This window comes from Diospyros lotus, chromosome 7 (assembly GCF_014633365.1).
Source record: "Diospyros lotus cultivar Yz01 chromosome 7, ASM1463336v1, whole genome shotgun sequence".
NCBI lineage: Eukaryota > Viridiplantae > Streptophyta > Magnoliopsida > Ericales > Ebenaceae > Diospyros > Diospyros lotus.
Window position 1 is genome coordinate 21,772,140 of NC_068344.1, and position 12,260 is coordinate 21,784,399.

The 12,260-nt window shown below is 43.6% G+C and overlaps 1 protein-coding gene across 1 annotated transcript; it reads right to left on the reverse strand.

Annotated features, from left to right (window-relative positions):
• Nucleotides 1-7,745: 7,745 nt before the first annotated feature.
• LOC127805877 (probable pectate lyase 5) lies at nucleotides 7,746-12,053 on the reverse strand. Its single transcript, XM_052342702.1, has 4 exons — nucleotides 11,394-12,053; nucleotides 10,208-11,123; nucleotides 9,924-10,129; nucleotides 7,746-8,167 (listed from the first exon to the last, which is right to left on the reverse strand). Exons 1-4 carry the CDS (start codon nucleotides 11,525-11,527, stop codon nucleotides 7,903-7,905), a joined length of 1,521 nt encoding a protein of 506 aa, XP_052198662.1. The 5' UTR covers nucleotides 11,528-12,053; the 3' UTR covers nucleotides 7,746-7,902.
• Nucleotides 12,054-12,260: the final 207 nt, after the last annotated feature.

A 12,260-nucleotide genomic window follows, 5' to 3' on the forward strand; every position in this document is an offset into this window, starting at 1 on the left:
GAAAACTTCATCATGGAGAGCACAAACTTTTGCTACAGAGTTATGCCGTTTAGATTAAAAAATGCAGGGGAAACTTACCAATGGCTGATGAATAAGGTGTTCGCGGGACAGATAGGTCGATATATCAAGGTATATGTAGACGACATGGTGGCTAAGACATCAAAAAATGGAGACCACTACTCGGACCTGGCCGAGGTCTTTGGACAACTCTAGCGACACAACATAAGGCTTAACCTAGAGAAGTGCACATTCGGGGTACATGCCAAAATGTTCCTCGGCTTTTTGCTAACAAGTCGGGGCATCAAAGAAAATCTTGATAAATGTAAGGTTGTTCTTAACATGCATAACCCTTACAGAGTAAAAGAGGTTCAGCGGTTGATCGATTGAATTACGACCCTTTCCGGGTTCCTATCCAAGTCGGCTGATTGAGCTTTTCCATTTTTCCAATGTTTAAAGCAACTGACAGAGTTCCAATGGACAGAACAATTTGAAATTTCCTTCTAAGAACTAAAGCACTTCCTTGCAACCCCTCCCATCTTAACAAGGTTGAAGCCAGACGATGATCTTTTTTGCTATCTTTCCATGATCGAGAGTGCACTCATCTCTGTTCTAGTCAAAGAGGAAGGCAAAGTGGAATGCCCGATATACTTCGTCAGCTAAGTTCTATAAGGACGTGAAATTCTTTAGCAAAAGATAGAAAAATTGGCCCTCACACTGGTGATGATAGCCTGGAAACTCAGACCATACTTACAGAGCCACCAAATCATGGTCTAAACCGACCAACCAATCCAACAGGTGCTCTAGAAACCTGAGCTCTTAGGAAGGATGATCGCTTGGTCAGTAAAGCCTTTTGAATTAGTATATTGTATTAGCCTCGCAAACACATCAAATCCCAAGTACTGTCTGACTTTTGTATTGAATTATCTTCTTCTCACCAAAGTTTCAATAGTAATCCTTGGATTCTGTTTGTGAACGGAGCCTCCAATATCAAAGGAAGTAGGCGTTATCCTAGAAGGACCAGATAGGATGCTCATTAAACAATCCCTCCACTTCGGCTTCAAAGAAAGCAACAATTAGGTTGGGTATGAAGCCTTTATAATTGGGCTAAAATTGGCATCAGAAATGGAAGCCTCTCAGTTGACTGGGAGAAGCAACTCCCAGCTCGTGCCAAACCAAGTAAAGGGCGAATTCCAAACAAAGTATCCCCAGCTCCGCCGGTACCTTAGTAAAGTCAAAACCTTAACCAAAGCATTCGTCCTTCAACATCGAGTACATTCCCCGAGAGCAAAACTTGAGAGCTGACCTATTATTGAAGCTCGCCAGCACCAAAAAACCAAGGAATTACTTGTCTGTTATACAGGAAACCTTGGCATCACCTACCATTGACCTGACCAACGTACAAGCCATTGAGACAGGCCTTGGTTTCTGGGGATTCCCCATTATCTAGTTCCTAGAAAAAGAGGTGGTACTCGTTAATACCGAAGAAGCTAGGAAACTAAGAAGATCAATCAGCTTCTACGCTTTGGTTAGAAACCTGTTTTATAGAAGAAGCCTTGCGATGCAACTCTTGAAATGTGTGGATAGCGACCAATCCACCTACATCATGTCTAAGGTACATGAAAGAGTCTGTAGAAACCATATGGGAGAACGGTCCCTGGCAAGGAAGATTTTGAAGCTTGACTACTATTGGCTCACCATGAGAAGTGACTACCTAGAACACGTACGGAGGTGCGAAAAGTTTGCAAACACACACCACTCCCCATTAGAAGAGTTGCACAATCTAGGCACCGCATGGCTTTTCTACAAGTGGGGGATAGACCTATTCGGGCCTTTCCTAACTGCCCCCAAACAACTCAAATTCATCATTATGGCCATAGATTACTTCACTAAAAGTCATTTGCAGATATAGCATACCCAAAGTACTTATCTTAGACAATGGCACTCGATTCACCAACAAGAAACTTCGAGAATTTTGTATGGAGCTTGGCATCCATTAGATCTTCACCTTGATCGAGCACCCCCAAACGAATGGACAGGCTGAAACCGCTAACAAGGTTATCCTTATTGGGCTTAAGAAGTGACTCGATCAGGCTAAAGAAGCATGGGCAGAAGAGCTTCCAATGGTGTTATGGTCGTATCACACCATGACACAATCTTCAACAATGGAAACCCCCTTCAAGCTCACCTGTGGAGTAGAAGTCACGATCCAGTGGAAATCAGAGAGCCAAGCCCCAGAAAATAGCATTTTTAGGGGAGCACCAATGAAACCGAGCAAAGCGCCGACCTCGACCTTATCCAAGAGGTACGCAACATGGTGCATATCCGTGAATAAGCAACTAAGCAAAGAGCAGACTGGAAGTACAACACAAAGGTCATGCCCCGGAGCTTCCAAGAAGGGGACCTAGTCCTAATGAAGGTCAAAATAGCAAGACAAAGACTCAGAGAAGGAAAGATCGGAGCTAACTGGGAGGGTCCCTATTGAGTCACTAGTAACCTTGGCAATGGTGCATACCATTTAATCAAACTCTCAGGGTAACCCCTACCACAGGTATGGAACACAACTTGCCTGCGAAAATCCTATGCTAAGTTGTCGTCTCAAATTCATTTATGCGTTACTTATTGATTCGTCGAATTTGTTAAGTCTATATTATGGGAAGGATTTGTTATTTTACCAACACAGGATCAAACTTGATTTTGTCTTTACCTCATTTTAGTGTTCTTTACCTCATTACGCTACCATTGGCTTATCGAACTATACAACTCATTTCGGTAATCATCACTTCAGTAATTATGTCACCTTCAGCTTATTATATGTTGTCCGAATACACGCCAGCACACCACACGATATTGATAAAATTAGGAATTATGCTAATCTTTTCTTATTATATACGGTTGCTCTGAGGTTATCCCGATCTCCTAAGTCGTGCCCTGAATCAGATAGGCTTGGTTAGTCCACCCCCAAGCGCCCTGGTCAAACCAGGCGAGTGGACCTTGGGTCATCTAGGTCTCCTAAGCCATGCCCTGGATCAATCAAGCTCGGTCAATCCACCCCCAAGCGCCCAAGTCAATCCCGACAGGTGGACCTTGGGTTATCTCAGTCTCTTAAGCCAAGCCCTAAATCAGACAGTCTTGGTCAATTCACCCCCAAGCACCCGGGTCAATCTTGGCAAGTAGATCTCGAGTCATCCCAGTCTCCTAAGCCATGCCCTGAATTAGACAGTCTCAGTCAGTCCACCCCCAAGCGCCTGAGTCAATCCCAGTAAGTGGACATTAGATTATCCTGGTTTCCTAAGTCGTGCCTTGAATTAGACAAGCTTAGTCAGTCCACTCCCGAGCACTCGGGTCAATCCCGGCCTCGTCAAATCACCTCAAAGCAAGAACACTCATTAGACCTAAGTAAAAAGGGAGGAAATAGTATAAACAAAATACGTTGCACGTAATCAAATACATATACAAAATCAATCGCGCGTAACAAATATCCGAGAAAAAATTTCCTTTAAATTCATCAAAATTACATAAGACTTACACTGAACAAAGCAAAAAATCGAGAAAAGATTATTTATTACATTTCCTGACTCAGTCGTGGAAGAAAAACAAAAGGAAATGCACACAAAAAAATGAGCAAGCATTAAACAAGGCAAAAAAATCAAGGAAATATTGTTTATTACGCCAAAATCAAATTTATAGAAGAAATGCCGACCTACACTACAAATTTACAGCAAAAAGAAAGAGAAAAGAAAAGTCAGGGTCCAACAAGTCTGGGGGCAGGCTCGGCCATGGGCTCAACAATCACTCTAGAAGTGAACTCCATAAATCGGTTTCCCTCGACCCCCGGCACCTACGCCTGACCAGTTGGATTTTCCAAAAGCAAATCCACAATCTAACCAGCAACGACCTCTTTAAAGGTACCACAAGCCGAGATGTTGGCCTCAAGAAAGAGCACATGAGCTTGGGACAAGGCCTTTGCAAAACCCTAATTGGTCAGCGACCTCATCCTTCAAGCTCTCAACCTTGACTTGCACTGTGACTACCTAAGTCTTCACCTAGGTAGCCTCGAGCTTCGCCTGGTCGGCATGGAGGACAGCGGTGGCAAGGTCGGTCGACAACTTTTTCACCTTTTCAACCCCTTCTAGAGCAGTGACTTTGGCAACCTAAGCTTCTCCTTTCAACACTGACAGTTCCTCCAAACTGCGCTCTTCCTGCTGTAATAGCTTCCCATAGCAATCCCTAGCCCAAAAAGCTAGATCCTCCATATCGGCAACCTGTTTCCGCAACATCCCCATCTTGGTGTCCATCTCCCCCCTTACCCACTCGATCGCCTCCTCGCGGGCTCCGCTGACCAGCTTCGACTGGGCTTGATACTCCAACTCTAGTGTCCAACAGGCATTGGCAAGGCAGAGGGACTACATCTTGGTCCAGCTGCATAGCCCCCCAACCCAGAAATCCAACTCCTTTTACTAGTTGGAAGGGAGGGAAAGATGCTCGTCAACAATGGCCATAGGACAGAACTCCTTACTCTAAAAACTCCTCTAGTCAGCCTCGGTGTCGTTGCAGCCCCAGAAGCTGGGCCTCTATAGAAGCTGCCCAGCACCCAACGACGGATGTACGACTAAGCTCGAAACCCTAAAAGGCCTAAACTCTTCTTCTGAGAAGGTCTTGACCACTTCTGCTACAATGGGGTCTCCTCGACGTCGACCTGCTCCTTGGCCTATCAGGAGACCATGTCTTTTGAAGAAGCAGGTTGAGAAGACAATGGGAAATCGGCACCAGATCCTTGGTCGGTTTAGGGGCCTTGGACTATCGAGCACCATTCTCCAAAGCAGGGGCCTTCTCGACGACCTTGCGTACCGATCCTGAGCTCAACTCAGCACCCCCCCTCTGGAGCGCATGCTGCCTGACCTGCTTGGCAGTCATCTTAGGGGTTATCTCGCCTACAACAAAATAAAATTAGTATAAGTAGTAGCAAAGGATAAATGGAAAAGAAGGGTAGGATAAAAATCAACCCATGTAGGCAGTCAGACCATTTGAGTCATCCTGTACTTCACAAAGGTCGAGCTCTCCAATACCGAGTAGTTCTCTAGGAGATCCACTGTCAGCTGGTCCTCCGAGCTTAAGTCTAGTATTCCACCTCTGTAATGGAACTCAACTCCATGCTCCAACACAAAGGAAATTTGACGATCGCGTTCTTATCTAGGAAAAAAGCAAACACGTCCTACTGAGAGGCCACTTTGAAGTAGTCGGCCTTGAAGTTCTTACCAGAACTGTCAAAGGCTTCAACAATTTCCTCCTTGGCAACCCACTCAAAGAGACCCAGCTACCCTTGCTGACTCCCCTAGATTGGAAGAAAGAAAAGAACACCCCTGTGCTCGCCTTGCATCCTAGGAATTTGGAAAGCATTTTGACGACCCGAACAAAAGCCCAACACCGAGCTTTAGAAGTCAGTAAAGGGAAGTCACAGCCAGAGATGTGTAAAGAACGTCTCGTACACAAAGACTAACCCCGAATCCCCAATCGAGGCCAAGTTCATGTAGACTCACTATTTCTCCCCACACATGCGGCATACGAATAGGTCTTCATCCTCGATAGCCGATAAAAGTACACATATCCTCAGATCGGTGACCCTTTTAGAAGAGTCGTATACCAAGACAATCTTAGCCATATCTTTGCTCACCCAACCATATTTGCCACAAAGCAGACTCGTAGACGAACCCACTTGATCAGCCCTAACTTCCTTGTCACCACTCATGTCATCGATAATAGCCCTCCCAACCATGTACTTAGTACCTACAATGTCCTCAAAGGACCAGGGCAAATAAAATTATCAGAAATCAGCATCCCACGCCTATTCCGAGCTACCCTTAAAACCCTTTATCTATACCTTATATTGCCCTTCTAAAACCCAACCAGCAAGACCCAACGACTAACCCCCTCGTAAGGACACCAGATCCCTCACTGGAAGCCCCCTTATGGCGATCGCGTGTTTACTCCCCTTCCCCAAATTCACTCCCCAAACTCACCATAACACTCGATAATCCAGCAGAAAATAATAAAAATAAGCAAAAGGGAGAAGAATCAAAGAATCAGCCTTGTATAGTTACTAGTGCAAACGAGAGAAATCTGTAAGAAAAGAGTGGAAGGGGAACTTAGACCAAGCCAAAGGAACATTAGTAGTCAAAGACAGGAAGAATGCAGAAGCTCTAGGAAAATCAAGGTTTATGAATCACACGCAAATGCAAAAGTAAGAAGCGAGAAAATGGCTTATATGTGTCTTTATATAGATATCGCTAAACAACTGCGATAATCCCTAATGATGAATCAACACCGCACGATGCATCCAACGGACAGAGATCAAGGGTCGCCAATCACCCATAAAGATTGTGCCATCTGTCACCACTGCTTGACATTCATTGAACGCCCTAGCGAGACAACTCTCTATCCACCCACGACGTCACATTTTTCAAAACGGACGCCTCAAGTGTTGAGATCTCGTGTACTGTTTGTTAGTACCTCGAGAATAACCCATGTCAAACTCAGTCCCATTGAGCTAAGCTCTAGCTAGCTCGATCCGAGGTCAAGGCAAACCAGTGTTATCACCACCTCGGCCGCGTTCCAAGCTTGAATACTCGCCCTTGCGAACATCCAACCTTGGGGGGCTGTGGATCGTACTAGTTATATTGGGCCTGGCTCAACGGTAAGCCCATAGCTCGGTATTGGGCCCAGTTCTTAGAGTCCATCCCTTCAACGTTAGCTCAGCAACATCCCTCATTGCATCAACATCAGCTTAGCAACATCCTCCATTCCATCGACGCCATGCCCAGATCACTCGCGCCCATGGCGAGTCTCAATTGTCTCGAAGTCCCTCAACTCCCAACTCACCTCTAACAACCTGGTAACACACAAATAGCTCTCCCCTTCAAACTTTTATATAAGCTAGTCAGGCGTCTGCCAATGTATGTTCACTTTTAATCTTACAAAAATCTTGTTATGTTGAACTTTTACTTACTCAAACATTAGAGTATTTGCATATGTCAGTCAACCCCCCACATACAAATCACCTTCACCGAGAATCATTTATCCAATCATCTCGCTTGGGTTTGAAGGAACAAAATCTCAATGAAGGACGTCACGGATAAATTTGAAGCAAGAAGTTGAAGTTCGTCATATGAAATTTATAACAGACGGGCAAAAGAGACATTGCAAATTCCTAATAAAAATCAATTAATCATGAGCCTGATCCCCTTTAAAAACTTAAGTAGTGATGCGATTGCACGTGAGCGACAGAATCACGACCTTACCGAAAGATCTCATGGCCATCACGCTTTGAGTTAACGTGTGGCGGCTTGATTTGACTAGTGCGGAAATGTGTGGCGGTTTGATTTGACTTGCCCGGCCGGGGTCGTTTAATCTCCTCTCTTGTGGTTTTCCTTCCAAGTTTTTGCCATCCAAATCCAATGTTTCTCATCGTACATCCCCTTCAAATATATTGACGCTTAAACATCTAAAAGATTATTAAATTTTGCAACGGAGTCTTTACCTTTTCATTATAAATCATTCATTCAACTCATTTCTCACAAATATGCCTTCTTTACTGTCATTCTGATCACATGTTAAAATTATTATTATTTTTTTTAAGTATTACATATTTATGTTTAATAAGCGTCAGTATATAATATTTCGTGTTTATTATATATGTTTGTGATAGGAGATGCACTAAAGGTTGATGAAATATTAGAGATAGAATGCAGTGACCCACCAAGATCTTATCCAAAGGTCGGAACTTGATTCCTATTGATGATTATATACATATACATATAAATTAAAGGGGGCCGTCAATCATCCAAATCGTGAAATTTTCTCCCCCCTTTTTTTATCGCTATGCATGCCAATTTCCATCGTCTGTCACTATGATAATAACAGTGTTGAAAATGGTATGAGAGCGCCGTGATTGGCGGTGACGACGTACAAAGTTAGAGAAACTAACAAAACGGCCAAAATGGTGGCGGCGGGGGAAGGTGGTGGCGCGCCGCCTCCGAATACCGTTCCAAAGAAGTCTCCCTCAGCGCTGCCGCCGGCGGATCCCGCGCCGTCTCTGTTTCCGCCCCCAGCGGTGCTGGTACCGCCGCCGCCGCCGCTGAACCCCGGGTATGATACACCCACGCTGTTGTCCCTGTTGGAGAAGAATAATAATATCAATGAGCAAAACAAAAATAAATAAATAAATAAATAACAGCATAATCGTAACATCACTGCAAATTAATGAATCCAAAACAAACAAAAACAATGGCTTTGTAATGTCAATTAATATGCAGACATGCACAAATGGGCCATTCTTAGTCACATTATGGAGGTGGTTGAGTAACGGCGATCTCAAATTATGGGTTTGCCTGTAGCTCTACTAATTAATTCTATCAACATTTTTAATTTTAAATATATTTTTTATTGTTATAATCCATGTGATCATGTGACTCCTAAATAAAGCAGGGAGAATCATATTTTTTTTTAACTTAAATTAAAAAGTAGAAAACTCAATTTTTTTTTTAATTTTCCAATTTTAATACTATGAATTGAAATATATAAAAAAACTGTCTTCTAAATATTCTAAAAGTGACTGTTATTGATTTTTGAAATATAAAATATTAAAGTTTATTTAATTGTAAAATTAGAGTTGAAAAAAAAAATTAAAAAATGTTGGTTACAACAACTCTAAGTGTTGCTGTCACGCCAAAATAAAATAAGACATTTCAGAAGAAGTGGTTAGAGTTTTCTATTATTAAAATAATTGAGACAAATAAATAAAATAAATGTATTCATATCAAACTTTAATTCCGGTACTTATGAGGGGTTGGCTTCTATTAAGCATTTATAATTTATATGGAGTCTCCCACCAAATTTATTTTTGACATTTTCTATAAGACATAGACAGCCTAAAAATACAAAAAATAAAATAAAAAAATTAAAACAAAGCCAAAGTCCAAGTGGAAGAGTGGGAAAGAAGTTGATAAGGAACTTATTCTATGAAAATGCGCACTTGAACACATCCACACCTATGCATCGCATATATATATATATATATATAGAGAGAGAGAGAGAGAGCATCATCATATTTAAATTAATAAAATAATATTAAGAATTATGACCGGCGACAATTTAGAATTTAAAGTTTAGAGTAAAAAATAAAATGTTAAAAATCTTTCTATAATCTGCTTTTTAATAAGAAGGCATCATATGACTGATAATACCACTATCAATCAGACTCCCAGCATTAGCATTACTCAAATTAATATCTTGCTAATTAGGTGTCGGTGTGGTAAAGAGTAAATTCTATCGGGAAGCATATTGCAGAGAGAATATTATGTATATATCAGACTAGTAGCTTTACCATCCACAGTTGATATTCTCACGCCAAACCCACCAATTAAATGTATCAACTTAATTAGTAGTGGCAACTGGCATGCCCCACTCTGTCTTTCCCTTGGGTTATTCGTTATTATAAGATTAAGTTTTGTAAGTGGAAGATTAAATGACGTTACATATAAACCTTAATTCAATTGGGATATTATACGAGAGGCTGAGGAAAAATAGGATCCCCTCTCAATTCAATTCTGTAATAAGATATAACATAAAGGAACCAATTAATTTTCCTTCCTTCCTCCCTTCCTTCTGATGCATGCATGGCTTAGGCAAAGTTTCCTCCAAGTTTTGGATTTCTTTAGGCAAACTTGGGACCTATAGAGATAATATTATGAAGTGGGACCTTAATATTAACAAAGTACTCGTTGGTTTCAGGTTAACGTCCTAATTATCTGCGGCAAGAAGGGCAAAAAATAAGTTCATTGGCCGACCGTTCTACGATGTCGGCGAATGAACTCGATTTCTTTTTCTTTTTTTTTTTGGTTATCAAAAGAGCAATTACGAAAGAGAACCTTGGGTGGCCGAAGACGCCGGCGTTGAAGGTGAGCTGGTCGATGATATACGCCGATTTGGGCTCCACACTCGACGCTTTCGCGTATTGAGCGCTCATCCCCGCCCCGGACGGCACGAAGAACGCCCCATTTACCATTATATCCCCGTCCGTCCTCCAATTCCACCCCGCCCAATCCGTCTCGTCCGTGTCCACTCGCTTCGTCACCTGCCCCAAATCAGTAATTTCACCACCTCCCCTTCAAAATCTTATTATTCAAACAAAAAAAAGAAAAAGTAAACTCACCTCCTTGGCGTTAGGATCCACCGGCGCCGTGTAGCGGTTGCCCTGGCTGTTGATGGTGGGGGTAGCGCTACCGCCGATGGCATACATCTGCCACTCCGTGAAGTCATTGTTGACCACGTGGATGTACCCGTGCCTGCAACGTGGCATCCGCTGCACCAGCTTCTCCCCGAAGTGGTTAAACGCTATGGTCACCTGCATGCCGGAATCCGCCAAGTACCGGTCGTCGTGACCTAGCAGCATCACTTCGTCGTGGTGCGAAAAGTAGCTGTTCGAGATCGTGATCGCCGTCGATCCCATGATGGCGTCAATCAGGCCGTCCGTGCAGTAAGAGAGCGAGCAGTGGTCGATCCAGATCGACCGGGAGCTGAAGATGGAGATGCCATCCCCGTCCGATCGGCCCCGCCACCCGACGTGGTCTGGACTCGACCGCACCAGAGTGTTCCCCGAGGGCACGCAGTGGCTCACGTGGATGTTGTGGATGATGACGTTGTTCACGTACTGGAGCGTGATGCAGCCGCCGCCGATGACGCGGACGTTGGCGCCGCGGCCGTCGATGGTCTTGAAGCTGCTGACGATGAGCTCGTGCCGGAGGTGGATGAGCATGTCGGAGGCGAACGTAATCCAGAGGGGCTCCGTTTGGATCACGGCGTGCCGGAGGGTGCCGGGTATCGGGTTGGCGGCGTCGTGGTCGGAGGGGTCGGTCACGACGTAGATTGGGCCTCCTTTGCCTCCAAAGGCCGCTTGGCCAAAGCCGATGCCGCAGTCGGCGAGGTGCTGGCGGTTGTTGGCCCAGTTCGGGTCGCACCGCCAGCAGTCGTCGATGGGATTGCCGGTGAGGCAAGAGAACTCGGGACTAGCCACGGCGGCGGCGGCGGCGGCCAACATTTGTCTTCTTGATATGGATACATTCAGCTGCCTGAGGCAGAGAAACAGAGCAGATATATGAAAAACATGGAAAATCAGGGTGACTCAACTTATAAAATCCTGTAATGATCATCAGTACCCATTATAAAACAGAGTGTCCCTGACCCAGATTGCAAAACCCCCAATGAGGAAGAAATCAAGGTTGTTTTTTGGAGAAAAATAGAGACCCGGATTAGGAAATGTTTAAATGAACAAAATCCAGGTGAAGGTTTTGCCAATTTTGATGCAAAAAATGGAACCCAGTTGAAGAATTTGAGTTTACCTTTGAACTTCTTGAACCACGGCCTCAGGATTGGGGTGTTGATGGGGGAGGGTGAGATTGAGGGTGGCCCTAATAAGAGGAGACAGAGAGGTGAAGAGACAACAGAACAAGAGAATGCGGGTCTTAGGGAGCATCCTTGGGGGAGGAACAAGGGCGGATGGTTGTTTAATTGCCTCTGTAAAAGAAGCTCAAGAGATATCTTCCTCCTCAATGTTCTCTTAAATCTGGTGGCTTATATAATAAAGCAAGGTTTTAGATACAATAATTCGTCTAATTATTAAATGGAAGAATGTTTTTGAATTTGGGATTGGGTTTTGGGATACTTTCGATTATTTCAACAAGAAGAAAATAAAGATTTGCGGCTGTGGTGTGGGACACCATGAAGGTTAGTGAAACAGAGGAAGAAGACGCACAGCAAGAGAGAGAGAGAGAGAGAGAGATTTCTCTCTACTTCTCCCTTGCAGGCTGCCTCAGTCACTCACATTCCTACCTTGCTGTTTAATCTAGGGAAAGCAGGCAAAACATGTTCGATCTAGAAAGGTTAGAGAGAGAGAGAGAGAGGAAAAGTTGCCTCTTCCTTTCTTCTTTAGAACTCAAACGTTTTTCTTGAACCTTTGGCTGCGGATGAAGATAGATTCTTTGCGGCAGGCAAGAAAGATTGTGTGTTCATCTTCTTATTCTGAGTTTGGGACACACACCTTTTCAGCTTTAATAGTTAATCAGAAAAACATGAAGTATTTTTCACAGCTCGATCTGTTCTGATCTTTTCTTCTTCTTTTTTTGTCTAAGTTATGCACAAAGAGGCAAATTCTTTTTGACCGTTAATGAAGTTGAGGCTTGAAAAGGCCAAGCTTTAATTTGCTCAAT